This window comes from Aptenodytes patagonicus, chromosome 1, assembly GCF_965638725.1.
Source record: "Aptenodytes patagonicus chromosome 1, bAptPat1.pri.cur, whole genome shotgun sequence".
In the NCBI taxonomy this organism is placed as follows: domain Eukaryota; kingdom Metazoa; phylum Chordata; class Aves; order Sphenisciformes; family Spheniscidae; genus Aptenodytes; species Aptenodytes patagonicus.
Window position 1 is genome coordinate 129,773,130 of NC_134949.1, and position 25,811 is coordinate 129,798,940.

The 25,811-nt window shown below is 48.6% G+C and overlaps 1 protein-coding gene across 1 annotated transcript; it reads right to left on the reverse strand.

The window, feature by feature from the left end:
- Positions 1-11,943: 11,943 nt before the first annotated feature.
- Positions 11,944-18,222, reverse strand: NYX (nyctalopin). Its single transcript, XM_076328886.1, has 2 exons — positions 18,147-18,222; positions 11,944-14,721 (listed from the first exon to the last, which is right to left on the reverse strand). The coding sequence occupies exons 1-2, from the start codon at positions 18,166-18,168 to the stop codon at positions 13,325-13,327; spliced, it is 1,419 nt and encodes a 472-aa protein (XP_076185001.1). The 5' UTR covers positions 18,169-18,222; the 3' UTR covers positions 11,944-13,324.
- Positions 18,223-25,811: the final 7,589 nt, after the last annotated feature.

Below are 25,811 nucleotides of genomic sequence, written 5' to 3' on the forward strand. Positions count from 1 at the left end.
CTGTGTCAAAACCATAACCCAGTAAAGATTATTGTTTAATAAATCAGTAAAGATTTATGAAGTTACCCAGTAGGTGAAAAAAGAGAAATTCCACAGGGTTATTTTCTGTTTATTATGAAGACTTTCAAAACTGGGTTTTTTTTTTTCATTTAATGTTAGGAAAAAAATACATACAAATAAATTCTGTAATGCACAAAAAGCAGATTTATCTCAAAAACTCACAAGTTAGCTAATCACGATGACTCTCCTAAAGTAAAATATTCTGGTTTTTCACTCATCAAAATAAGCATTTCAGTAATGCCTTCGGGGTATTTCCCAAGTGTTGGAAAAGGAAGAGGAGAGAGATCCTGCTTCCAGGAAAATACCTTGTTGATTTTAGCAGCCTGAGCAGCTGCCCCTGCCGGGGTCTGCCTCAGAAGGGTTTTACTGCCGGCAGTTTGAGGGTTCCACTCTGCCAACATTGTCTGGTAACAACTCGTGATTTTAAATTAGCAAGACTTCAGGTAGAAAAGAAGAAGCTTTAGGTTTCTTGTGTGTATGTGTTGCTGGGCTCAATGTTTTCCCTCTGGCTGTGATTTGGAGTACTCCTTCGGTGTGATATTAATCCACTGAAGGCAATGGAAAGATTCCCAATAATTTCAAGCAGCTTTGACTTTCGGTCTAGCCATGTCTTCTCATTAATATGTTTTTAACATATTTATCTGTTTTGATCATTAAAACAATTAGCTTAAAAGTGGGAGATCACCGAGGGTGTTGCTGTGCAACAGATGGCTTGCTTTGTAGGCTCCGGTGCTGCGTGGGGTTCGCACGCTGAGTCGCGCACTAGAAAGGACCTTTTAGGATCCAGACAGCGATGAGGTCCTCTCTACCTGAGTCTCACAAACTCTATTCTTGGCTGCGTGCGGCAATCAAGCATTGCTGCTCAGAATGGTATATAGGACTAAATCCTACAGACTCTCGGGGTCAGGGCTCAGTGACTGGTGTCTGTTGTCTCCTGAAAGAGAACCTGGCCTCGTCCAGGACAGACACCTCTCGACAGTCACTGTGCAAGGAAGTTTGCACTTGCTGGGGAATTCTTTGGGGAAACCCATGTGCCTGTGAGCAGAGCCCCCCCCCCCAAAGAAACCAGTCGCAAGACTGCTAAAGCAGAGAAGAACTTCAAGAGCTTCGGCCCCAGTCTAGGACAACAGTCCACAATAAAAGCCCAAAACTTAAAATGCAACAGAAAACATTTTACTAAATAAAATTAAGCGTCTTTCTGGATACCAGAGATCAGAAACAAGGTGACTATAAATTACCGAATTCAATCCACAGAGCAAGGTAATCTAACCTCAGACTTTAATTACCAGGTTTCTTTCCTCTTGTCATTTGAAAATCCCTGAACCTCACTTAAGTAGTCCACATGCTCTCTTCAAGAGTTCATACCCAACCCGATTTGGATTTATAAGGTACCTGTCAATAGAAATTAAACAGTGGGATTGAATGAACAAAGAGAAAGGTAAGTTGCCTACAGAGAAAATAAATAGCCAAAGGCTCAGAAACAGAGCAGCAGATTTGGGAACATGAGAGCTGTGCTTGACTCCAGGAGTCATCTGCTGTGCAAGACAGGGTAAGTCACTTCACCTCTCCCTGCATGTCCTCTCCTGCATTGTCGCTTGCTATCTGTTTAGGTTGTAAGCCGTGTAGATAAGGACCTGACACTCACCATGTGTTTTAGAGTGTCAAGCATAGGTAAGGCTGTGAGGTGATACCAGAATATACAAGTATTAACAACTCCTCCGGCACTTAAAGCTGACGGTGAGGTGGAACAGTCCCCAGCCCCTGAGCAGCGTTTGCAGGCACGCTCCATGTATAGTAACTTGGGGTTTCATCAGAGATTTTACCCCATCACAGTAACATTCGGTGCTCAAATCTGGATTTCAGTAGGTGCTGTCGATACAGGCGTGGCGTCCACTGTCCGCCCAAAAAACAGGCAGATTTCCACCATGAGATGTAAGTACTTAAATCAGAGGTATTAAACACTAACTAGCCCTTTTGAATACTAAGCTGCACAGGCAGCATCCCGTGTAAGATCTTCCATTGACCGACGACTGAGAGATGAGAAATTCCCAGGGCTGGAAGAAGGGAGGAGGGTTTTCTTGGCTCGGGGTAGACGCTCGCCAGGAAGGCTTCGTTGTGCCAAGGAAGCTGCTCAGAGAGCTTAAAATTCGGGACCTCGCAGTCCGTGGGATGTAGGTAACTTTATAGCTGTTGCTTTGTAGCAATTTGTGGTTTATTTCCATTTTGAGGGTTTGGGGCATTGTTTGTTAAACTGTCTTGTCTTCTCCAGTGTGACACCAGTTGCAACGCTCCTTCTCCTGGAGTCCCTGCATCCACCTCCTGGCTGGTTTGTCACTGTTTTCCAAACTACTTCTGGCAAACACTTTGTCCCATTTTAGTGATATAATGAAAAAAAATCCGTCTCAAAAAGGTCGGTTCCATATATGATATACTTGAAGGCTACGTGGTGGTTTTTATTGGTTGATGTTGCCATAAATGCCAAACTGTTGAAACTTTACATTTAAATCTTGAGTTTAAATCCAAAGTTTTAAATATTTAAGTCTTGTTTTTAAAGCTTGGGGGCCTCTTACTGGACTGTAGCATAAAAGCATGTGAAGTCACATACAAATTATGGTTTTATTGCTATAAGACTTTACAAATTTAACATAACGCGACATCATTTTGGAAACATTACATCTAGCCCAGAGTGTTTGCTGTGTTGGTGGCTACTAGCCCATTCCAATAGCATTTATTTTTTAAAGGCCAACCTAGGAAGTCCACATCCCCTTTTCTAAGCATCGCTTTCAACTTCAACTTGCTCAAGCTGTAGCATCACCACTAACATAACATAATTTTTGATTATAGTTTTTATCATAAAATTTTATTAGAATTATACTGTTATAATATAATATCATAGAGGCTGGTATCTTGCTTTCCTGCATTTAGTCAGGAGCCAACAAGTAGGAGACAACTGAGGGAAAGGAGTAAGTCTTTTAGAAAGAGAAGGTGAGGTGTCTGGGTGAGTTGAGATCGAAGTAAATGATCAAAACACCCACCTGCACTAAATAAAGTAAGAAAGATTAGAATGAAGACAGAGTGCCTGGAAATCCACAAAGGTAGGCTTCATTTAAAAAAAAAAAAATCACACATGCAGATCATTGTCCTGTGAATTGGTTGTGTAAGGCAAAATTCATTCTTGTGCCAGCAGCCAGCACAAGGTCTGCGCACCAGGCATTGCATACAAAGCTTCAGCAGGAGTGGGGAGAGCCTGGATTAAGGCTAACCATCCATACAAGAGGGAATTTGGAGGCCAGCGGGGAACTCTGGAAACAAAATTTCAGCCAGAGCTGCTGATTGCTGCTGATCTGCTGAATTCCTCCTGAGATGGGATTCTTAACCTGTTACGAGAGCAGCGCGTAGCGCCCTAGGAAGTTGTCCCTGCTCTTCTGGCACCTTCTTTCCCACCCAAAGGGCACTCTTACAAAGGTCCAGATTCTTTGAATGGAGCTGCAAAGTTAGTTTCTTTCTGTTTGCAATCTGTACTTCTGATTGCAAACTACACCGTTTCAGCTGTCGCACCAATGGGTAAGCAAACTTGTTCATCCCAGTGTAGTAAGAGTAGATGTTTCATGTCGTTACCGGACTAAAAACAGCTGGTGGTTTGTTATACTTGTTTACTTTCTCAGGGAGGATTGAACAATATTAGCCAATTAAATTAGATTTAGATACATCGGTAGGATTAGATTGGCAAATATTATAGTCCTGATGGACAAGGAGTTGACACGGGCCCTTGGGAGTGGGATCGCCTTCTGCGCCCTGCTAACCTTGGGCCAGATGTGTCCTGAGCTGGACCTCGGGTGCTACAGCATCCACAGTTGAGACTCGATTATAATGGTTGTCAGCAGTCACTGGAGGACCCACCACGGACAAGGTCTGTGCCAAGAACAGGAAAACCCAGCTCCACTCTTAAAAGTGACAGCTAGGAGGAAGAAAGTAGAAAAGCCCCATGAATCAAAGTGAGCCTCCGCATCCCCAGGGGATCCTTTGGTGAAGGTCATTGTGCCCTGCGGCACAGAGCAGAGATTCTCACTCATCTCTAGAATTTGTGGTCATTTGTGTCCCATGCTGCCCATGATCTGTGCAGCGTTGGTTAACTGGCTTGCTCACAGACGCTTTCAAAGGAGACAAAGGGAGCTTCATAGCTCCCACAAGACTTGCCACTTTCTAGGTCTCTCCACCTGAATAAAGCCAGCCTTTTCAGTCCTGGCTAATGAGAAATCTTAGTTCCATGACTCGTCTCATTTACTTCTGTCACCAAACTTTATTTCTGCTATGTCTTTTCTGAGGTGGCAAGACATAAGCTGGACATATTCCAGAGCAGGATGTACTACTAAAAGGCATAATAGTCTATTGCATTATCATTTGCTATTTTTCCTGTCCCAGTCTTTGTTACTTACAGCATTTTGTTTGGTTTATGTCAGTTGATCTACCAGCCCTTCACAGCAATTCTCAGGTCTTTCTTCCTCCAAGAACCCGGCCGTGCCTGTGAGCAGTTCAGGTTGTGTCTTCCGATATGTATTACCTTACATATGTCAACATCTAGTTCATCTATCGCATTGCTCCAAATTACTTGGCTTTCAAGTAATTTGGAATTCATCAAAACCTACTTTAAGCTTTACTGGCCTAAAAAAATTCTGCATCTGCAAATTTCAGCGCTACTTTTTGCCTATTAAAATAATCAATCACCTGTTTCAGTAGATATTTACAACAAGCTTTGTCTGATCGCAAGTTTATCATTTGTTTCTATACTTTGTCTTCTGACTCTTTGCCAGTCTCATACATCAAGAAAGTGCCTGTCCACATAGTGTCTGATATATATCTTATTGTCACAGCACATTGAGACATAATCGTTCAGCACAGTGAGGAATTGCTACTGCCAACTCCATCCCAATTTATATGCACACAGCTAGTTGTCCTTTGTTACTGATTTATCACGCTTGCCCATTTGCCTACTCCTGGCACTGTGCACTCAGCTTTGTTTTCATCATCAAAAGCCCAGAAATAAAAGCCCACTGAGCTACGCCTATTTTTACACCTGCATGATGCAGTTTGCTGTGCGTCCAGCAGATCCTCACCCCACCAGGCACTCGCTGTCTCCTTACTTGCCCCCTTGTCTGCCCTCGCAAAGCCCAGGTCTCCCTAGACCTCTTCTCCCTACTCCCCACTATCCCTGTGCCCGTGAGTCAGCCCTCAGTCTAAGCAAAATAGAAATAAAAAAATAAAACTGTTATTCAAAAATTAATGCCCATAGTCCGTGTCCTCTCAGCTACAGGTATGTCCTACAGAGTTCCCAGATAATCCCGTCTCACCCATCCAGAGCTGGAGTAAACACCTGCCAGATCCAGACCTCGCTGCCTGTACTTTGCTGCCTGTCCTCTGCTGCTCTGCCTGCCACCCCGTTCCGGTCCGGGGCAGACACGAGGGCTGTACGCATCCAGGAGGGTTGTGAGGAGCAGAGGTTACAGGGGGAGGCAGGCAGCTCTGCAGGCAAGGTGCAGGAGCCAGCCCGCAGGGCGGTGTGGGGGGGAGCCCTGGCTGCTGCGCTCTGCCTCGGCCCGGCTCCTGCCAGCCAGCCCCACAACTCTCCGGGGGTTGACAGCCCGCTGGTGCAGCCCTCGCCACAATGCTCAGAGACAAGATTCTCAGAGTTGTGAGGATTGTGTCCACATGGCTGCTGAAATCCATGCTATGCTATGAATCTGTACTCCCCGTGGATCTATACTATCCATCCCCATTGCTACTGACAGGAACAGCCCCTTCCCCATGTTCTCATTCCCCAGGAGCCGGTTCAGGAAACCAGTTTTGTCCAAAACTGACCCAGGGACAGCGGTTCCTAATCCAGCTGTCACACAGCTGTGCAAATGCTAGCACTAGCCCAGGAGAGAGGGAGAACAGGACCACTACCTGAGACCTCCACCTCACTTGGGCTACAGTGCAGGTCAGGGCTGTGGTGGATTGAAGCTCCCTGAAGATCCCACACAACCACAGCTCTGTGTTTTGTGATCCCACACAACAAGCTCTGCGTTCGTGCACAGAATTGCGCTCCTCCTTTCTTATTAGAGCAAGGCACGGCTTGACCCTGTTCCAGCTGAAGCCAGATAACTCCCAGCGATCATTTTCATAGTACGCGGTCAGATCTGATCAGTTGTTAGACGTTTACATGTTGCTCATCATTTTAATTAAAGAACATAAGTAACCAACTCAGAGCCTGCTCATGTATTGTTTCAGGGGAGATGTGGGAGGAGATAGAAAAGCTGCAAAGACATCATCTTCAAAAAAAGATGTTTGCACTAAGTAGGGCCAATAACAAGAGTTAATGACAAAAGTCCTAGAATAAGAGCATTTTTACAGTGTGTCTTAAACTATAGCGTAGGGCCTATTTTGCTGAAGTGTTTCTTAAATTCAGTTGTTAATTTATTTGGGTCCTGAAAAAAGAGAACACCTCTCCCTGTACCTTCGCACCAGATCCATGCCGGCATGAGTAAATCATATGGTGCAAACCAGCAATTGAGTATGATCTTTCCAAGTTAGCTTGTCCCCCTTTCAGATACAGCAATTACATTTTCTTCTTATTATCCCCAGTTTAACCCACTTACACCCAACCTGACTCATAAAATTTATGGGGAAATAGGTGGGCTCCTAACCATCAGAAAAGAGGGAGGGGGCGGATGTTGTTTTTAACTGGGACGTTTCAGTGATCCAGTTTCAAGCACAGCCAGCCCTGCTACAGCAGCGCAATGGGGGCACGGGCAACTTTTGGCTGGGAACAGGAACAAGCAGTTGCAACTGGGGAAAGGAGAGTGGGGGAAACGGGGCGGGGGGGGGGGGGGGGAGGCAGAAGAAGGACACCTTAAGCTTGTCTCATTGCAAACTTGTAGCCACATCAAGAAGCTCCTGTCACAGGTCAAAAACCCCGTCTTAGATGCTGAACAAGCACAAAGTGAAATTAGCTGTTAATCCAAAAAGCAAATAAATAGGATATGCACGTAAAGTAAACCGTGGGACGGGTGAGTATAGTAAAGCTAACGGAAGTTTTAGGTCTTTTTAAAATGCCTGGGGATTCTTCATAGAGAATATAAGATTTATGCTGTACAAGTTAAGAATTAACTCTAAATCAGTCTTTAAAAGAGCGAGAGATGAAGAGGGAAGTACAATAAAAATCAAAGAATGCAGGGAAGGTCAAAGGTGAGGAAAACTGCAGAAGTAATGAACTTTTCGCGTTCAAGGCTAAAACTAACCACAGAGTACAAGATCAGACTGGTTCAACTAACCACAGGGTCAACAAAATCAGGCTTTGGGCAAGATCTATTCTGTCCAGAAATATCTATTTGCCATATTTGTATTCATCTTTATATTAGAGTTTAAAAGACCAGCTTTGCCCCAAGACAAAGAGGCCTTTTGGTGCTGATCTTGTGCATGTTTAGGTTTTGACCTATAGGTGCTTCTTCATCATGTAAAATCTAAAGCTTGTCCGACAGCTGGCCACTTGGTAGTGTCCCTTGACACAGTCGCTTCTTAGACCTTACGAATTTTCAGTATGAAGATTATTTTGTTATGCTTAAAAAATTAACTACATGTTTTTTCTTTAAAGTAATACTTGTGATGCTTTTTTTTTTTTTTAATTCGTGGTCTTTATTCCATGGTCAGCATTTTCCATAAAGCTCTCTTAAAACTGTTTTGGAGGTCGCTGCAGCAGATTCTTCAAACTCCATGGGTCTCTATCAGATTCGGGTGGGGGGAAAGGGAATACCAATATTATTAGTGTTTGTGCAACAGGCCCATACCTTGACTCTACAAAAGCAGACATTTAGAAAGGTATGCTTGATGTAACTAGAAAGTATTTTTTTCTTACCCAAACTAGCCCTGTCTCCTGAAGCTCACACTGGGGCAGCAGTGATCATTACAGGCTATTTTCTTGCAAGGCTTCATATACTCCAAAGGAAGAACAGCAGTTTTCTGGAATAAGAAATAAGTTGATTTGGTTCCTCTTGAATCTGTGACCACAAAAATTATAAGGGGAAAACTCAAAAAATTTTTAAGAGCTAGCAGCCAGATGTTGTAAAGACAAGAATTAGCTAACATACACAACAACCCACTTTAAAATTGGCAATGAAGTTCCCGACTCTCAGCTGCCTGGCATCTGCTGCCTTTCTAGCAAAAGTTATCTTTATTTACAGTGATTCTTCTTACCCTGGACTTCATAGTTCTTTCCGAAACAGAAAAACAATGTAAGACTCCACAAGATAAGCAAAATAACTAATAGCTACATTTCACAGGAGGTTACTGGCAGTAGCTGTAAATTTAAAGTGAAAAAAAAGGGACATAAAGCCAACGTTCATGTTGAACACCGAGTATGACCCCTAGGAATGCAACACGGGGGCAGAATTCTGAGACCAAGAGATGATACCCAAAATCAGGTCGTTTCTTTTTTCTATTTACTTTGACCACTTTGCCTTTCTAATTTAATAGCAATGGTCGCAGAGCATAGAATACAGTTGCACCAGTGAAGAGCACTGTATGAACGGGTACCATACATTAAAACAAATTGCCTTCTCCCAAGACCTCAGACGCTTCGGTCTGGGAACACCAGCTCTGAATAAACTTGACTCAGGAAGTATATCCTAACGCCAGGCAACTCGTGAACATCCCTCCCCACTGCTTCAAGTAAATACCCGGCACCTCACGCTGAGGGCAGGACTGAAGAGTGCCCACATTGCCCTCCCAGATGGGGCTTTGCTGAAAATGTTTGTAGTTAGTCCAAACAGACACCCGTTTGGTAGGTGTTTTCAGCCATTTTCCATGCCTTCCAGATTACGGGCAGTCAATGCAATCAAAACCGACCAATCAGTCCCAAAAAAAATTGTTTGAAGGTTTCCTACCAGCTCCTACCCCAGCTTCTGCTTGACCTGGGACAGGGGTGCAGAGTCTGTGCAGGGCAATGATTTTGTAACCTGGGACCCTACTGAAAGGATATAATGGGTGAGAGCTAGAACGATACCCTCCCCCATGCACGGAATCACATCGCTTCAACTGAAGGACAACCACATGAATGCCAATGAAATGCTCACCCCATCGCTGCCAGGCCATTAGGGGATCGCCCTCACCAGTGCATGGAGAGCAGGGCGCTGGAGGATGTGAGTGCAACTGCATTATTGTGCTTTTATGCCCGTGTGCTCCTATGAGGGTAGCGTCAGGGTGCATGGCAGATGATGTGGCCCTGTGCAGTGATGAAGTACTCCTTGTACTCGTGATTCTTCCCTTCTGCTGCCCTCTTGCCCCTGGACAGCCTCGGGCCCCGCAGCACTGCACCCTCCTAGAGCAGAATCTGCTTTATGAGTACCTCAGCCCATGGCACAGTGACATAGATGTCCCGAAGCCAGCGTAAATTAAGACTGACATCTCAGCTGGGCTTGACCTGCAGCGCTGTGACATCTTTGGAGGTGTCTCGGTCACAAAATAGCGTTGATTTGTGAAGTGCCTCTGAGCCATGAACTTGTAACAAACAGCAGCAGGTTTACCAGCTGAAGCACAGTTTTGCAACAGGAGTCCAGTCCAAGAAAATAAAAAAGTCAAACTACTCATGGAAAAGGCAGATCCCTAATTTAACTTGTTTTCTAATCAAGAGATTCAAAACAAAGAAAAAAAAAAAGTAGTTATGAGTTGGCATCACCCATGTAATCAGTGAACTTTGCTAAGACCTCAGAAACAAGGATCATGAAAGAATGAACCAGGCACTTCAAGTCTAATCCAAGCTTTCACAGCACTGGAAGTCCTGTCAGGGCTTTTGAGCAGCCATACTTCACTGTCCTTCCCAGAAGGCTGCTGCTCTTCCAGGTAAGCGCACACAAAAGACGATGCCTAAGCTGAGCAGGGAGAGTTACGAGGAAGGAGTGGCATGGAAAGGACAGGAGCAAAGCAAGAGCAATGCACAGACTCACGGGCTTTTCCTGATCGACCCAGAGTGCTCACGTGCCAGATGCTCCGTATTGCTGGAAATGCACATTGCTGATCTCTCGGCTCAGAGGGAAGAGCAGGATTTCAGAGCAGGAGAGCATGAAGTCTGTCCCCGTTACTGCAGGGAAGCTGAAAGCCCATTATGTGCAGCACAATGCCAGCCACGCACTTTCTAGGCAGCCACAGCTGTATTACAGCAGCACAGGGAAAGCTTTCTGGGGCAAGCAGTTAGGGTATTTGACTACAAGAGGTATTTAAATCACCGATGCCCAAGGTCACTGGCCCTGTTGTCACACAGTAAAGTATAATATACAGTCCCCTTGTACATCACCTAATAGTGCAATCTCTGCTAAACCCTACATTTGAAGTTGCTTCGCGTTCAGATCTGCCATTCTTGCAGATAAAACAGAAGGATCTTTGAAGCACGAATTAACTTGAAAGCCATACTCAACAACTGCACAGCAAGACGATCTTCAGCTTTAATGTATTTCAGTGCAGAAATGAAAATGTGGGTTATAAAAACAATTCACTCATGAGGCATCTGTACTTATAGGAAGTGAAATACAACTATTTGTGCCCAACGTCCTACCATCTGCGCCAAGCCTATTGATAAACCTTTCCTGACAGGATGAAATACTGTAAAGGCATCCTTAACATAATATGCCTCTACAGCATTGGGCTGGACTAGGTTTGAAAAACAGCCTTTTATAATACACAGATGAATTTAGCACTTAAGAAGATTAATGGATTCATAAATAGCCTGGAAATCCAAACTCGTTGAATTTAGTTCACGGAACAGGTCAAATAGGCATTTATCAAACCATCTGGCATCTTTCGTCCCTGGGGAAAAAAAAAGTGGTCGAGCTATGGATAGCTGGGGAGCCATCGCAACAGGGAGGGTTTGGTTTCCTCTGTACTCAGCTTTCCTCTAGAAATCACTGGTGCTAATTAGAAAGCAGTAGATCTTTTTGAACAGAGCGCTGCGGACTGCAGAAAGCAGGCTGCCCGGAGGCATGTGTCTTGAAGCCGCTGGAGACGCCGCCTTTTTGCTGGCAAAATGCGCAGGCAGAAAAAGCAGCTTCCCTGTTTCATGCAGCAGCTGCTCTGGCAGTTCAGGAGCGCACAGTCATTTTGCACGTGAGCTGATGTTGGCTCTCTCCGGAGCTGTTTACCCTACGGGCTGTGGGACCGTCCGTGGGGCTGTTCATAGACGTGCCGGGGTGCCAGGCATGCTTGAGGCCGAGGGCATTATCTCTCACTCACGGCTGGCCTGGCTTGGCCAGTGTGAACAGACCCAACCCAAAGCACCTTTGCTGAAGCGTTGAGCCCTTTTTGAAAAAGTTTATTTATTTCTCCAGTTCTCCCGGACAATCACAGATGTAAGAGGGCACAGGAGCTGCTAAGAAAAGGTCTTCGTGCATGAATTTGTACATTACCCACCATTTTTCAGCTGTTCTATGCCCAAAGTCCATCTTCAGCTGGCCCGTCCTTTGCATAACGTTTTTGGGTACTCACCGGTGTGTGACTGGGGGAAGAGGCAGAGGCAAGGACAGCTACTCACAGTTGGTTTTAGCCAACGTGTTGTCCATACTGAACCACCACCTTAGCAAAGCGTGAGCCAGGGCGGCTCCCCCTCTGCCACTGCTGCTCCAGCACCCGCAGGGACCGAGCCGGGGCAGGGGTGGAGTTCAAGTTTGTGTTGAATTGCTCATGAAAAGGCAGGGGTTGGGGGGGGGGAAGAAGTTTAGGAAAATGTTTGAAAGGTTTTTTTAATTCATTTCCATTGTTATTCCTATTTCATGACATTTTAGCAGTAATAAAGGATTGTATAAGTTGTACCATTTCATATGAACATGCACATCATAGTATGATAAGCCATGTATAATGATTTAATATAGTTAAAATATCACAGAAGTGTATTTCTCTATAGTCACTTATTTTTCAAAGCATTGCTACTTAACACAAATGTAAGCACGGTCATGCTCTAAGTTAAAGTGTCTATTCTTTACGCTGCAATAAATAGCTTGCCATTTGCTCTAGACTGTAAAAAGGACATTCATGTGCACCCATTTGAGCCGACAAAAACACCAGAGCAATTCAAGGATCTCAAAAAAATATGGGTTTTGAGCAGTTAAATTATTTTTGTGAGCAAAATATCAAATTATTTTATTAATGTGTTCTGATACATGAAACGTCATAATTCTTTCTGGTCATATTAGCAGCTTTCATTGAAGATGTCAAAGATAAAACATGTAAGATGCCATATAAAAGAAAATGACGACATAGTTGGTTAGTACAGCATGATATGACACGCTAGGTGGTACACAGTGGTGTGGTGGAAATACAAAATATTTAGTAGGGCCTGGTTGCATTTGTCATCACCATGTTCTGCCCCTGCTGTCATGCCATGAAATAATCTACAAATAAAAACAATGTATTCCTTGAAACTATATATTAATTGAAAAATAAAAACACATTGAAATGACGTTAAAAAGTAAGCTGCTAAGCTTAAATAGCTTTGCCTCAGAGAAGAGTGTTTTAACAAACGTGGGTCTGTCTGGTTCTCCTGCACCTGTGCCAGGATAGCAGGGGGAGAAAGGATCAAAATCCTGTCTGTAGTAATGGCCAAAACACTGTGCCCATCCCAGAGCCGCCTGGGGCAGACACCCTCCCCAGATGCTGTTCTGTTCACGAGGGCTAGTGCTGCACCCCTGTATGCTGCCCAGGACAGCCCTGCTCCGCCCGCACACGCTGGTGGAAATCAGGAAGAGCTTGCCAGCCTTCAGCAGCACCCGCCGTGGGTGTGGGTGTCTGTCGGGACATGAAGAGAGGGTCCGGTTTTGCTGCCTCGTCTTGCTCTCACAAAGTTGATGGTTGGGTCAAGTGGAGTTGGCCCAACAGAATAAACAGCACCGCACCGCCATTCGCACAGACCCCTCTTCCCTTCGCTCCCAGCAGGGGACATCGCACATCTCTATGCGAAACTCAACCTTACTGCTATTCTTTTATTGCTCATCTTCCGCACAGCTCTGCAAGTGTCTGGGAGGCTCTGAGACCCCACAGGGCAGGTTTCTCACCCGGAGCGGGACCCGGCCTTGAACCAGATCCCACCAGCTCCCAGAAGAATCTGGAGCCAGATCCAACCAACCTGCCCAGGAGAGTTTGGAGCCAGGTATGTATCTGAGGCCCACGATACAAACTTTTCCCTAATGACTAGATAGGTACAGGGACTAAAGGCTTAAGAAGGACCCATGCTCCAGGCAGCCCTGGACTACTTGATCTGCAAAACAACCACTGTAAAAAGAGCTGGGAGGTAAAAAGAGGAGGCAGTTTCAATACTGTCTTCCCCCACCCCAGAAGAAACCCCATCAGTCAGTCCATCCAGCTGTGTGGTGTTACCAAAGACTTCAGTGGTGTTTGCCACTTCTTCAGGAAGGCCCATCTGGAGCAAGAGTTTAGAGATAAGGCTGTTGAACTTGCTCTCCGTGGTAGACCAAGGCTCTTCACTTGGGGTCGGGCCTTCGGACGTGACATTTAGCTCCACTGGGTCAAGACAGTAACCTTCCGGTGATCTCTCATAGAGCACGTCCATCAGGTCAATCCCGGCTACTGAGGAGGGGGAGGCACAGGGAATATCCCTGACGAGCTTGTAATTCTCCATCCACTCCTTCAGCCACTCGATGCGGCAGTCGCAGTCCCAGGGGTTGCGGAAGAGGTACAGCCGCCCCAGGAAGTACACCGGCTGGAAGACAGAAAAGGGCAGAGTCGTCAGGTTGTTGCTGTTCAGGTGCAACGCAACCAGGCTGGTGAGGTTTTCAAAAGCCCCTTCTTCAATGTAGTTGATCCTGTTGCGGTCCAGGTAGAGGACCTCCAGCTCCCCCAGGTCCCTGAACCAGGTGTTGGAAACATTCCTGAGGAAATTCCCCCCCAGGTTGAGCATTTTCAGGCACCTCAGACCATCGAAGGAGTTTTCTGGAAGCTCGCTGATCAAATTGTCGTTCAGGTACAGGTATTCCATCTTCTGGCAGCCCTGAAAAGCTCGCTCATGAATGACATTTATCCTGTTGTCCTGCAGATTCAGGTATTTCAGCTTGGTCAGGCCCTGCAGGGAGTTATAGGCTACTGCTTCAATCCTGTTTCTCTCCAGGTAAACGTGGGTCAGGTTCTCCATGCCCCTGATGGCACCTGGGATCCTCCGGAAGTTGTTCTGGAAGCAGAAGAGCTCCTGCAGAGCAGGCAGCTCGATGAAGATCCTGTCCGGGATGTTGAAAAGGTTGCAGTCCGCCAGGTCCAGCTTGACCAGCCGTCTGAGGGCACTGAAAGTCCGCGTGTGGAGATAGCGAATGTACTCGTTGTGAGCCATCTTCAACTCGGTCAAGCTGGGCAGCCCCTTGAAAGCCCCCGGGGTGATGAAGGAGATATTGTTGTGGTTAAGCGACAGGGATTTGAGGGAAGGCAAGGTCCCGAAGGCCCTCTCGGAGAGGAACTTGATGCTGTTTTTGTCCAGGTTGATCGAGGAGGCTTCGCAAGGGAACTCACTAGGGATCTGCCCCAGACCGGCACGATCACAGAGGATGGAGCAGCTCCGCTCCTGGGTGCACACGCAGTTGGCAGGGCAGGACCGCGCGCAGGCCCACACTGCGTGGACGTTCGGGACCCAAAGGATCACTGTCAGAGGAACGCACCATCCCCACGGAGGCGTGGGAGGAGAGAATTGGGATGCATCGTTAGCATATATATTAGTCATGACAGGAAAAAGAAACTACGCTGTCTTTGCCTCCCTTCCAGCCAGGCTAATTGCCACCCGCTACTTGTACACCAGTGCTGACCAAGGAGCTCTCATGAAAGATTCCTAAAAATCTTCTGCCAGGGTTTTTAAACCCTGTGAGAAGGGGTGGGGGTGGGTGGAGGGGGGGTGGGGGGGGTGGGGGGGGTGTATAACATCATCTAAGAACTTCATCTCTGATTAATTTCTCTCCCCAAGAGGGGGACTCACCTAGACCTAAGTATTTCTCAGTGTCTCTGTGATTGGTCTCTCTGCAAGCTGACGGGGACATGGTTTGGCCGGGGGCGGGGTAGGCAGAGATGCTTTGAAGGCCAGCAGCCATGGATGGGTTGCAGTATTTCTGGGTGGGGAAGAGCGGGGGGCAGTGTATGCTAGTCCAGCAGTGGGCAGGGGAGGTCAGTGAGTTGCCTGGGGCACATCAAATTCACGCTTTTTGCTTCTTTCTTTTCTTTCTTCATTCAACCCAACATTTCTCCACCCGAGCCATGAGCTGGTGCAGCACTGCAAGGGGAACTATCAGCTGCTAAGGATGCAGTACAGTGTTTAAAAACACATTCTCACTGTGTTTTGGTAGAACAGCATGAGGAAAAACAAATTAATGGATATTGTCCAACTGCTTTCCTCATGATCTCATCATAGATGAGATACTCTGCACGTCCAGCACAGTTTTTACTGTTTTGCCAATTCTCAAGACAGTCACCATAGCGCCTTATGCTTGATGGGAGCAGCCACTTTGTCCTTTTATTAGCCTGACGTGGGAGCCGTGTGGCTATTGTGGTTTCTTTTCAAGTCAGTCCCACGCAGGTCAATGTATAACAAGGAAGGGAAGGAGAAAGCTCTTGGGGAGAAATCAGAGAAGAGCGAAAGGAACGGGAGACATCAGCCGCCATGGACAGGCATTTTTGTGGGGAAAAAAACATCCAGTCAACAAGACATCTGCAAAATAAACTCATTAGAGAGGACGAACTGAAGGCAGAGCTCATTTTGTAATTGCTCTCACAGGCACATCCTACCTGCCGCTCAACAAAACGAGCAGCCGCACCAGCGAACTTTCCATGTAGTCACTAGCAGGAAACGGTGATATTGCTACTGACTGGTTTTCCTGCTGCAGTTTATTGGCTCCCACACAAGCATAATATTTTAATATTATTTAATAATTTAATATTTTTTTCAGTAAGACATGAGATACCAACAGCTTTACCAACAGCCACCTTTATTACAGCACTGCTGGGATCACGTTGCTGCTGCTGCGTGCATGTCTGGCCCCAAGGGACAAAGGACAAGGAAGAGGCTTTCCCCACGCTCCCGCTGACTGTCTGGAGAGGGAAGCTCCCAGCGGCCGGGCTGCCTCTCCCCACTGGTTTGCAGCACAGCGATTGCCCACTACAGCTGTATTCCCGAAGGACATTTTTATTAAGACAGACTTGTGAGGTGATATGGCAGGAAACATCAGCTTCAGCAAGCGTCAAGCTTTTATTTTTGCAGCCTCTAAGGCTTTAATGTACAGACTCAACTACAGTTCGAACTGCAATTGCTGTCCTTTCTCCATCCTTTTTAAAGGCAACGTGCACGGTACTGTATTTATGAGTTTACGCTGCCTGTGGCTTTTTCAAGCAGGAGACTTGCAAAACCATTTGCCGGGCAGGTCCCCATTGACAAGACATCAACCCAGGAGCCACCCAGCCTGGTTCTGTTTGAACCAACCTGGTCATTGCATGTAGAAGAGGGATTTAGAAATGTGAGGGAGCATCCCAGAAGGACTTTAGCTGTGGCCTCTTTATCAAAATTCAGGTCCCATCAAGCCTGGCCACGCGATCGGGACCAGAGAATTAGCAAAACAGCACCACTTCAAGGATAAATGATAGTGAAGGACTTGAGAGGTGGAAAGGATTTTAGACAGGTTGTCATTTTGTTTGCTTGTTTGTATGCTCTTCTTTTTTCCCGAGCCCTTATCTAACAGCCACGGCTAAAGGAAAGTCCCCTTCAGTCAGGGCCCTGGGTAGACAACAGGTGAGGAGCCTCAGGCAAGAGGGGGGATAACGCGCTGGCCTCAGATTGCTCTGTCTTCGTGCAGGCTGCCCAGGGGCTGCCTCGTTTGCTACCCTTTGCACCAGTCCATGCTGTTGCTTGCCAACACAGGCATATGTTGTTTTTGTTAGGCAGTTACATAAACTGAGGGCCAGACAGATTAAGGATTTGCCTGTTCCCAAATGTCTGACCGCAGGTGGCTGCCTGGAAATGATGGGTGCAAGTGTTGCTGCTGAAACGAGAGCCTTGCATGGGCTCATGGTGACATCCAGAGGGTCATATGTACATAGGCTGTCCTATACGTGAGACTGTCCCAAGCAAGTTCAATGTTTAGCTACAGCTACCCTAAGCTCCGTCACATCTCTGGCCTTCAGAGCAGACCTGCCCCAGCAGCTGTGTACACTGTGTGCAGCGTAGGAATGAGCACACTGATAACCAAATCCCCTCCTTTCCCTCCCTGTTTGTTCTCTACTCACTTGATAAAGGAAGTGTCTGTACCCAAGCCATAACTAGTCTGTTTTCCTTATACACAAGTTTTTTTAGTGCCAAATCTGGGTCTTCTGCTAGTGGCATTTCACAGCACACATGTAAGATCTCTATTTACAAGTGTATCCTTCTGCATTGTGCAGTACATGGAAAACAAACGCTTGAGGACCATCCAACTAGAAAACAGTCCCCTGGCAACAGGAGCTCAGAGGAGCCACTCAGCACCGCAGTCTTTGTGGCAATTCTCCCTCTTTCTCTTGCAACAGAAGTCAGAAAAAATCGTCCCTCTGAACCCCACCAAAACCCTCGGGAGAGCTGCTGCTCAGAGCGCAGGAGATCAGATCTCCTCTGTTGGTCAGATCTCCTCTGACCAACATAGCATGAAACATCCCCACCTCCCCTTCCCTACTCCTTCCCCTACCCCAAAGAGGATGTTCTTTGCTTTTGACACTGTGGCAGCAGACAGGGCAGCAGCTGGAAGATGCCTCCAACTCATTGACACAGAGGGGGCTCAAATGAGACGTGTGTTTAAGAAAAAGGGTGAAATACAGCAGTAAGGTCAAAAGTGTTCGCGAGATTAAACAAAATGCCACCCAGGGATGATCTCTTTTGCTCTTTTAAATAATACGGTAATTCAGTATTTGAAAGGAAAAGTGAGAGACCGAAAAAATGTTTGCAGAGTTTTTAGAAGGGTAAAGAGACAATGATTGCAATAATTGAGTATTTAACCTACACCTTTTTAAACGATCTGTCTAATCCACTACTGGTTAATGAAGAATAAGAGTGTACTCACCATTTAAAATGATGGCAAACATTACCTTGATTATTCACTAGTGGCATTTCAGGTCTGGCAAGCGAACCTGGGGGGATCTAAAAGCACACAGGAACAGCAGAGACAGGTTTCATCCTCTCTTATTTCCCTGCATCATTTTCCCACAATAAGCTCTATGTTTAGAAAGGAAGATGAAGGAAAAAGCTCCTCTCCCACACGCTTTCAAACTGATGAAGTCCCCAGCACCTTCCTGGCGAGTATCTTTCTTCCACCACTGACCTTCTCAGGGAATCCTGCAGCTTTGTGCTACCTCTTCTCACAAGCTCATCCGCATCCTTCCCACCAGCCATGCGAAGGGCAGGTTCCTACCATCTGAGGTGGGGAAAGATCACCAGCAGTGATCCCCAGGCAGTAGGTGCTGGTACAGAGGAGCATAACCAGCTTAGCATCAAAGAGTCAAAACTAAAATTCCCAACAGAAATCATCTAGATACGTTGCTTACCTAGCTGGGCAGTGGCTGTGTCCTCCCTCCTGCTCATGAGGCTGCCATTAGCCATACAAGTAAGTCTCCGAAAAGTTGGCATTTTTTTCTCGCAAGCTATCATTTAATGGCAGGAAAATCCTCTGTATCAGAGGAGGATTAGCGGAGATGGAAGAATGTGTCTGTCCTGTAAAGCTCCCAAAGCAAAACAGGGATTGCAGACAAACCAAACTGATGCTTTCTCCCCCCTGCCAACCTAATCTCCCCCCACCATTAAAAAAAAAAATTACAGTCCAGAATTGGACTGCTGCCATTCAAACAGCATTGCTGAAAGTCATTACTTCACTCCCCATTATATAATGGCAGAGAAGGTGGAAGTGGAGGGTGCAGCCTAAATGGGACTATATTTGGGGGCAAGCGCAGGCTTATGGTTTCCCTTCGTTGAGCTCTCCAAACAGACACAGCTTGGGACGCTCTTCCCCCCATGCACGCTTTCCCAGCCCCAGCGCGGCTCACACACTGCTAACAGGATACCGGCGTGCTTTCCTTTGCTGGGAATTGCTCCTGAAGGACAAGGAGACACCCAACAGCGCTGGGAGAAGGGTCTGCAAACACAGGCACTTGCATGGTGTATGTGGCCTTGATAATAATGAGCTCTGCCCTGCCTGTGAGTGTGTTTTGCTTGTGATGCTGCAGCTGGTGTATGGAAATCATAAGGACAGGTTTTGTATGTGGTGATGTTTTAGCATTCAGGATGTGAATTGGTTTTTAAAGCCTTTTCTGACAGAATGATGATGGTTTCTTTGGAGAATGGGGGCTGAATAAGTGAGTTATCTCAGCCTCCCATGCCTTAGGTAATTGTGTGCACCATGTCAGAGGGAAAAATAGCTCTACTCTTTATTTCTAAGTAAGTGAATTATTCTGCTTTTTTTTCCCAGGAAATTGAATACCTGACGAATTTATGCTTGATACAGCAGGAAAGATTCAGCTGGGAACCAGCGTGCTGCTGCTCGGCTCTTCCTGCAAATTAAAGCACCCAGCTATATGGGGTTTATTTTGTTTTGGCTTTCCCTCAGTCTTAAGGTATCTGGCTGGCACCTCAGGAAATCTGTGTCTGTCTAAACAGCGTGTAAGCAGACTGATGCTGGGGGGGCAGGCTGGAGGGAAGGGGGTGACCCATATAGTACTGATTTTATCCAAAGGATACCTTTCCCCACCATGTTGTTGTACCAACCCCCCAGCTTTGCACGTCTGCACTTTGCACCACGCTGCTTTGCACAGAGGAGGAGAGAGATTTGCAAAGCCACATACAGGCACGTTGCAGCCTCCGCCACAGAGCTGAAGCTGCTGGAGACCTTGTGGGGACAGAAGTGGCACCGGCTGGGCACTCACCAGCGCTGGGGCAGCTGGTGTTTCCCCTGAATGTCCCGATTCCTGTGGGAATACCAGGAAACCACAACCTGTCTGATTGCAGAAAGCGGATCACTGGCCTTTAGGCCATGGAGAAAACTGGGGGAGAGGAGAGGGAAGTGCTATTCCCAGCTCCTTTTTCCCCAACATTTACCAGAGCCCTAAAGGTTGTCTCTCCCCAGGTGCACACATAGAATCATAGAATCATTAAGGTTGGAAAAGACCTTTAAGATCATCGAGTCCAACACCACCATGCCCACTAAACCATGTCCCTAAGCGACTCATCTACATGTCTTTTAAATACCTCCAGGGATGGGGACTCCACCACTTCCCCGGGCAGCCTGTTCCAATGTTTCACCACTCTTTCAGTAAAGAAATTTTTCCTCATGTCCAATCTAAACCTCCCCTGGCGCAACTTGAGGCCATTTCCTCTCCTCCTATCACTAGTTACTTGGGAGAAGAGACCTACCCCCACCTCGCTACAACCTCCTTTCAGGTAGTTGTAGAGAGCGATGAGGTCTCCCCTCAGCCTCCTTTTCTCCAGGCTAAACAGTCCCAGTTCCCTCAGCCGCTCCTCATCAGACTTGTTCTCCAGACCCCTCACCAGCCTCGTTGCCCTTCTCTGGACACGCTCCAGCACCTCGACGTCCTTCTTGTAGTGAGGGGCCCAAAACTGAACACAGTATTCGAGGTGCGGCCTCACCAGTGCCGAGTACAGGGGCACGATCACTTCCCTACTCCTGCTGGCCACACTACAGGCCAGGATGCCATATCTACAGCATGTCTACATGCTGTAGATAAGGGGTGGAGGCAGTGGGCAAGGAGGGTACGTGGGACTCAGGAACAATTTGGCATGTGATCAGTCAGCAGCTCCCCAGGGACGAGCCCTACTGCTTGGTTTGCACAGCAATACTAAATCTGCTCATCAGAAACGAGGAGGGGCTGATCTGCACCAAGGCACCAGATTTCTGCTGAGACTCTGGGGCTTTCCTGTGCCTCGCTGCTCTTCTTCCACATGCACAGTTAGGGACTGGTGGGGATGGGACATGAAGGACCATTGAGCCCTGGAAAGTGCTTTTGTGATCTGCAGAGCCACCTCCCCCAGAGGGGCAGCTTGCAGGACCCAGCAAAACACTTAGGGGAGGGCACTGGAAGCCTCAGCTATGTGCAATGGGTGGGTGGGGGCTGGTAGGTTGGGAATTGGGGGGCTTGTTAAACTGGGAGCTGTATGCACCTCAGAATTCACATTCGGGAGTGGGGGGACGGTGGCAGTAGGTGCCTATTGCAAAATCAGGAGCTGCGATGTCGTTAGCAATGCTGCCGGAGCAGGCTCCAACAGAAGCTGTAGGAAGGCTGGCAGGAACACCTCTCAGAGAGGTGCTGCAACAGGCAGCCTCGCTGCAGACCAGCACAGGTATTATTAGCTACTGCAGGAGCTTCTGACAGCAGCTCTGCCATCACCGTCCCACATACATAGCTCAGTGGCTGCAAGTGGCCTGGCGATCAAGCCCAGCCCCACTGCGGCCTTTCCTACTGCGGCTGCCCCATCATGAGCCCTCCCACCCACAGCCTCACCAGCCACCCTGTGCTGGCACACCTGGAGCTCCTGCCTGGCCAGCAGCAGCAGCTCCAAGGCTTACAGCAGTATATTTCTGTGCATCATCTATGGGCAGGAGCCTCGCGCACCTCCAGACCACAGCACAGAGAAGATATGAACATCTCGGCATAGGCACGGGGGGAGGCTGGGGGGGCTGGGCATGGGAGACACACTGAGGTCACAGTTTCTAGGAAAGCCTCCCGCTGCAGGCAGCTGGCCGGTCGGGGAGCATTGCCCTGCAAGCGGCTTCAGCAGAGCGCTGCAAGAGCACCAAGCTCACCACCCAGCACCTCACAGGAACTTCTGCCAGCTCTTGCAAATCCTGATTCATTTCCCAATAAACCTTGGTCCTGAAAGGGCATGACAATGTGAGAAAGAGGCCTGGTAAGGAGAAGTTTCTAGTCTTAGTTAGAAAAACTTAAATACCAGAGGGTACGTAAAGGAGACTTGCATTTATTCTTAAAAGAAACAAATTTGGGCTTTAAACCACACCTTAACATTTCTCAGAGCGTGACTCATGGTTGGTTAATGCTGAGGGTTGAGCACACTGCAGATGCTCAGTGCTGGGAAGCTGCTGTGGCTGCCAGGCTGGAAGTAGACTCAGAAGCTACAGATCTTGCTACTGGGGCTCTGTGCTGTTAATTTTTTTGCCACCAAGGGCTCTTCCTCATGACCTGTCCTGCCCTTTTTAATCTCTGGGAACTCAGAGAAGCCAGAGGTCAACACAGCGGTGAAGCTGAGCCCAGAAAGCAGCAGAGCAATGCTGCCACTGAAAAGAAAAAAAAAAAAAGATGTTTATATCTGATCTTCCACCAAAAGAATTGGAGAATTCGGCCCTGACCGGAGGAGCCTGCTCTGCTCCAGCAGTGTGTGCTGGGGACATATGCCTTGGCACAGCTTCACAAGCTGGCAGTGAGGACAAGCCCACCTTGCAGGGCAACCCTGCGCAGACTCAATGCAAGATTGCTTCTGCCAACCAAATTCTTCATGGCCAGGTGCATTTCATGTGACAGTGGGTTAAGGATCTGAATGTAGCTCCTATCTCTGCTACACATTGATACGATTTAAAATGACCACTGGGGACCACTTCTTGCAATGGTTCAGCTGCAGGTTAAAATATTCCCTTTATTTTCAAAGACTGGCTAAAAACAGCTGGTGGGACTCACCTAACTGAAGGTGAGAGAGGTCTCGTCTCACCCACTTTAGCTGCCTACCTGTGGGCACCATCATGGGCCTCAGCAAGGCCCATTTTCACTGACAGAGGATGACAAGACTGCCAAGGGCGTGCTGCTTTGGGGACACCTCCATGCCATTAAACACCAGTGCTAGGTTAGCTAGATCCCAAGCATCGCACGTTCGGATGCTTCCAGCCAAACGCTGCCCTCCTTAGAGCAGTGAAGAGGCAGAGCTGCTTGCCAGACTCCGGTGGCTGAACATCTTCGCTCCCCTGTTTTTTATCTCTAAGAGCAGCTTGCATTCGTGGGACTAGTGCAGGGGGTTGAGGTCCCGGCGCCGCAGAGCACCCAACCCCCTCCGCCCACCCCAGGCTTTGGTTTCCTGAGCTTCTGTAATAGCAGCCGCAGCTCGGTGCGTACTTCCCCTCTTCTCACAGCAGCAGCTGTGTGGTACATCTGAGCCTTTCCTGCGCACATAATCACTGGGGTGACCTTTGAAGTAGCTGCCTCAGCGTTTCTCGCCGGGGGTCTTGTTGTCAGCTCTGCCCCGTGGGACCCAGGCTGCGTGTAGGGTGGTCACCCAGCCGGCCACGCTACTGCATGCACAGCTCCAGACGGCGTAGGTTTGCAGCAGGGAGGAGGAGTCCTCTGTGGTGGGGACTGCTGTGCTGCGAGCAGACAGGACAGACCAGCACAGCTGTGCTGGGGTTTGCAACTTCAGCACAGCCAGCGTCACCGCCAGAAATAGTGCTCGGTGCAGCCGTGATGTTGCTGCTTACAGGAGATGCAGAAGCAGCTGGGGAGCCAACCAAGACTTCAAGAGCAAGGAGTTAAGAGCCCTTCCCTTGCTCAGAAGAGAGGACAGCTTTTCTTCTGCATGTTGGGGCTTCGTTTTTGTCTGGACTGAGGCTCAGGCCCCCAGACTTTGCTCAGGCACTAAAATCCAGGGCCCTGAGGGCACAATAGACATCTTAGGGAGGGGTCTCCCCTGGGGCCACCCCCCACCCCTGCCCAAGGACCCAGGAGTCCCATTTCATCCCAGCCCAGGGCCATCGGTCCCTGCCCAGCCTGGGTGCTGCAAGTTGCACGTTGTCGCTGGTCCTCTGCCCTGTGTTGCAGCCCCCTCGCAGCCTGCCCACCCCCCTCAGGCTGCTGTGCCATGTCCTTGTCAGGCTGCCTCCAGCTGGTCCCATCCCAGCCGGAGAAGACCCACGCTGCCTCAAGAAACCCCTGGGAAGGGAGAGTTGCTGCGGTGCCCCCCACGATGTCCTCCCTGTGTATCCTCAGCAAGGAGGGCTGCCACCAGTGACGGCACCTCTGGGCTGTCAAAATGGCTCCTGTCCTTCGGAAAGAAACCCATCTCACCCCAAAGACCAATTTTGGCCCCTAATTCCCCTCAGCAGCCTCTGCCAAGTGTCCGGGTTCGTTCTGTTGGGTACATAAAACTGTCCAAGCTTTGACCAGCTTCCCTGGCAAGACACGACAGACTGAAGAACAGCCCATCACCTGGTTTTACGTTCATTGTGCTGGCCTGGGTTTGTGTGTGGAATGCTGCAGCCCCGCAGCCGCTTCACACCAGCAGCTGCCCCGCTTTCCCTCCCACCCCAAGCCATGTCCCCACGGTGGTGCAGGCACACATGCACACCGCCCAGCTGCGGCCTGCCATCGCAGAGTTGGTCTGAGTGGGGACAGTTTCCCGATGGACACCTGCCCATGGACTGAGAGCACGGACAATGCTGGGCACATCGCAATGCCCAAACCCAGCCCGAGGGCGAAGCAGCCCGGCAGCCGCTTTGCGGCGGAGCTCGGCTGGCTGCGGGCTACCTGCAGGAGTAACTCTGGGGGGACTCTTCACTGCCTGGTCCGTGGCAGGAGGAAGCAGGGATGAGACAAAGCAGCCAGCAGCAGTGCTTCGCAAGAAATAGCCACCAAAAAGCCGCTTACCCATGGGGAGGGTAAGGAAGCGAAGCCAATGAAGCAGCAGAAAGAGGAGAAGGTCAAGGTGGGCACCAGATTTGAAGCCCTGGCCCAGCCGCTGCACGATGGCCAAGCCCTGCAGCAGGAGCGGAGGCGCAGGAACCCAAAGCTGCAGCAGGAGAATCTTCTGAAAGGGAACAGCACACTCTAGGGTAGGGAGACTGAAGCAGATGCAGTGCACAGCAAACCACAGGCTAGCGTATTTGCCTGTCAGCCCAAACCTCTGCTGACAGCCCAGTTAGACATCACGCAGACCCCATGCAAAGGGGACAAGGAGCCCAGGGGATGGAGTGTAGCTCCATCAAGGTCAAATCCTCCCACTGCCTGGCGAGGGCAGGACAGAGACCCTCTCCAAGACTGTCCAGGCCACTGGCTTTTACACCAGCTCACGAGGTCTCTCCCGGCCCATCCTGCAGCTGTGGTTTCACATCTCACTCGTGCTAATCAAACAAACAGTAACATTTCCAGCAAGAAAGGAGCAGCACAGGCTGCTCTGCAGCAAGGGGCCAGGCACTCACCTGGGAAGCAAGTTCCTGCTTCCCATTGCAATATGTATGTATGGATGCAATGCTGAAAAACATCATCATTGGCGTTACCGGCTGACTCCCCACAATACCCAGAGCAGCCTTGGGGAGGGAGAGGGAAGCTGGGCTCAGATCTGTATTACCTGAAGCTGAAGAGGAACTTGAATCTACATCCCCCACATCTGCTCTGTGACTCTTGGCCTCAACTAAAGCTGGCCGGCCATGCTCAGACGTCATTTCAGGGATGAACCGCTGCTGGTGAAACCTGAACAGGGGCTGCATCGCCCATCTTTCTCTGCGGGATGTGGGGAGCCCTGCCCTCACTTCTGCCTTCGAGCACCCCTCAGCTCAGTGCGCTGCACCGCACCACTGCTCATGCCCAGTGTGCGGCCGAGCAGGCAGCTGCTGCTCACGGCAGGGAAAGTCAAGGCTGGCAGCACCCATACCAGCCAACCTGCCCTCCCTGGTGAAGCCAGTCCAAGGGCGCCAGTGGTGTGGTCACGCACAGCTGGGGAGCCCTGG